Raw genomic sequence first — 3371 nt, forward strand, 5'->3', positions numbered from 1 at the left:
GTTGCAATTTAACTAAAACTGAACTACATAAAATATTTAATGTGATGATATCAAATGAAATAAACCTTAACCTTACACCTGGTGATCAAGATCTAAGATAAAAAATGCTACGTGCATATTTAATTAATTCAAAAACCAACTTCCAAACCGACGTACTCGCCTCCTTAAATTCATTTATGCACAGATGGTCCTGGCTTGACATGGACAAACACCCTATAAATACTAACCTTGGACAACACATTCTAGCACCAAACAACCTTAAATACAAACAAAAAAGCGATAGTTTCCTACAGCTTTAACTAGTCTTCAAAAATGGCAAAGATTGTAATGATGGTTCTATGTGTAGTGGTGACTTGCATGGTGGTAGCTGCACCATATACAGAGGCTCTTAGCTGTGGTCAGGTGTCCAGCAGCTTAGCGCCTTGCATCGGCTACATTACCAAAGGTGGTGTTGTGCCACCGGGATGTTGCAATGGGGTAAAATCACTCAATAGCGTTGCAAAGACAACCCCTGATCGTCAGGCTGCCTGTAACTGCTTAAAGAGTGCTTATGGCTCCATCAACGGCATCAACGCCGCCAATGCTGCCGGCCTCCCAGGAAAGTGTGGTGTCAGCATTCCTTACAAGATCAGCCCTGGCACCGACTGCTCTATGTTTAAATATTACGCATGTGCTTCTATATGAACTTTCTTTAAGCTAGTGTAGTATATATTAATGTGATACACTTTTGTACTTTGTATTGATGTGCATATGATGAATTTGTGCAGGGTGCAGTGAGGATGGGATAATTACGCATGGAAGAAAGATGGAGTTTATAGAAGCATATAAATTATTATAATAAACATAACGAGCACTGTTTTGTTCGTAGAAGGCATAAAGGACTTTGTAGAGGTATGGTACCAAAAAGACCCAAATGCTCTTAAGTACCACCCGCGGGTCATAGAGAGTCCTCTTGTAAGCCACCCGCGGGACACATGGATCACCCGCATATCACGATTGAGGAGGAACGTCCTCATAACACACGCGGAAGCATCCTGGCATCCTCAAAAGTCATCCGCAGGACAGGATATATGTCCGCCTAGACAACCGGAAGATAGTGCCAGCGGGACAGCTGTCACCACTCAAGTACTCTCTAGAAGAAGGTTCATGATTCTTACTTGGGGAATACGTGACATATTAACCAATGAACAAATGACACCTGGCCAGGTTGTTATAACCGTGCACATGGCCAGGGCGCGATCCGTCCTATTAGTTGGCGACACGTGTTCAGGTTGTTATACTCATGCACATGAGACGTATAGCCCAACCTATCACAAGAGGACACGTGTTCATCGGTTATCAAAGATCTTCTAGAATAGGACATCTGCCCCAATCACCTTCCTTTATCCTTCGGCTATAAATACCTTGTCAAACGGTATGAGGTATTCATTCACTCACCTACATTCTGACTACACTGAGTCTTTACATTTCAGTACTTTCTCCATTACAAACGTTACTGATTCTCACGCCGGAGGGTGGTTACAGGAAGACCCCCCTCTTGTCCTTCCTGTAACGAGACTCACGGTGTCTGTTTTGCAGGTTCCGGTCATTGGACTTTGGGAAGTCTTACTCATATCGTGGTAGTAGTTATCATATTGTACCATGTGGACTCGTTGGATCCAGGAACCATACCCGGGGATTGGATACGCGTTTCTTCATTGGCGCTATCCGTGTTTGGTGTTAGAACAGCAATAGTTTTCGTTGGTTTTTTGGTTCGTTCGATATGAGTAAACTTCCTGAAGGGCCGACGGAAACTCTTGCACCTGATTCACGTGTAACTAATACAAAAGTACCTCAAGGTCTTAGTGTTTTTGCATGTATCACGACTCCAAGTGGCCGTACTCTTAAACGTGTCACAGCTCCGGGGTCACGAATCACTAATGTAACACCTGGGGGTTTCAACCTAGAAAATGTTACAGCACCAACCGGTCCCACCCCCACAGATATGGGACGTGTCTCGGCACCGGAAGGTTCCAGTTTGGGTAATCTCAGACGAATCACGGAGGAGACTCGCCGAAACCGATCAGTATTGGATCCAGAAGATGATTCGAGCGATTCTGACATGGCGAGGTCTCATCAGCGTAATACTAGATCCAGAGGAGCGTTAACTCCTGAAGAGTGGCTCCATACACAACAACAAAGTTTAGTGGTTGAATATGAGCGCAAAAAACGTCACGAAAGACTTCATGCTCGTACTTTGAATTATGAGGAATATCCCAGGAGATCTCCTTCTCCTCCACCAATAGTGAGAGAAGTCAGACTCGTTACAGCCAACAGGCGGAGCCAGAGCTTGGCGAATTACCAAGGCTACGCCCTCGTCCTCGCATAGACATGCGGATACCATCTTACTTGGACGAGTTTGATAGTTACGATTCATCTTACCACCCGGGAGATTACAGTATGTATACCGGTGATAGTAGGATGAGCTTACAGGCGAGAAGCAGTCGTCCGCATGACCTAGTCCGCCACACCGAGTACCATAGCAATGCTGAATGAGACTTTACCAAACCATATCGCCCCGCGGCTTTCGCCGAAAAATCAAAGTTCATAGCAAGTATTGCCACAGCACCCTTTACTGTTAATGCTAAAATACCTACATCGGTGGGTAAGTATAATGGTATGACTGATCCAAGTGATCACATGTTCGCATTGACACTAACAGGGGAAGCAAGAGAGTGGTTTGAAAAGTTACCTGACGGTGAAATTTCTAGTTGGGATGATCTGGTGAAAAAATTTTCCCAACACTTCAGCCAGCAGAAGAAACATACGCGAGACCAGTCAGAAATTTTAGATTTCGTTTGCCGCGATAACGAGTCTATAGAATACTTTATCACCAAGTTCAATGACGAGAGCCTGAACATCAGCGGAATTAGTAAAGACATGCTTCGCGGTGCCTTCCGCAAAAACGTCAAATGTGATGATTTAGTCCGCACACTTACTGGCAGAGATGGAATGCCAAAAGAATGGGACAATCTTATGACAGCGGCAAAGGTGTATGCTGACACTGAGAAAACATTAAGAAATGGTAACATGAAGCAAAAATTTAAAGTCGAGTTTCAAACTTCAATACCTAATAGACAGACGAAAGGCCCTATCTGGTCAAGGCTTCAGCCAAGTGCGGAAGTGTCGAAACCATTCGATGCAAGATCTCTTATAGGCAACAAGAACAAAGCGGGACCCTCAAGCCGGGGTCCAAACAGTTGGACTCCTCTCTCAAAGACACCCGCCGAGATTCTAACCACAGAAAACGTAAATTTCAGAAAGCCACAACCATTAACAAGAAGGTCATTCTTGGATGCCAAGAAGCATTGTTCGTATCATGACGACATTGG

At 44.5% G+C, this 3371-nt stretch overlaps 1 protein-coding gene across 1 annotated transcript; it reads left to right on the forward strand.

Annotated features, from left to right (window-relative positions):
- The first annotated feature begins 279 nt into the window (after nucleotides 1–279).
- On the forward strand, nucleotides 280–811 carry LOC143573321 (non-specific lipid-transfer protein-like). The gene is made up of 2 exons (XM_077058230.1): nucleotides 280–653; nucleotides 768–811. The coding sequence occupies exons 1-2, from the start codon at nucleotides 313–315 to the stop codon at nucleotides 775–777; spliced, it is 351 nt and encodes a 116-aa protein (XP_076914345.1). The 5' UTR covers nucleotides 280–312; the 3' UTR covers nucleotides 778–811.
- The last annotated feature ends 2560 nt before the right edge of the window (nucleotides 812–3371 follow it).

This window comes from Bidens hawaiensis, unplaced genomic scaffold (assembly GCF_021521415.1).
Source record: "Bidens hawaiensis isolate Kalapana, Puna unplaced genomic scaffold, B.hawaiensis_p1.1 tig00026381_1, whole genome shotgun sequence".
Classification (NCBI taxonomy): Eukaryota; Viridiplantae; Streptophyta; class Magnoliopsida; order Asterales; family Asteraceae; genus Bidens; species Bidens hawaiensis.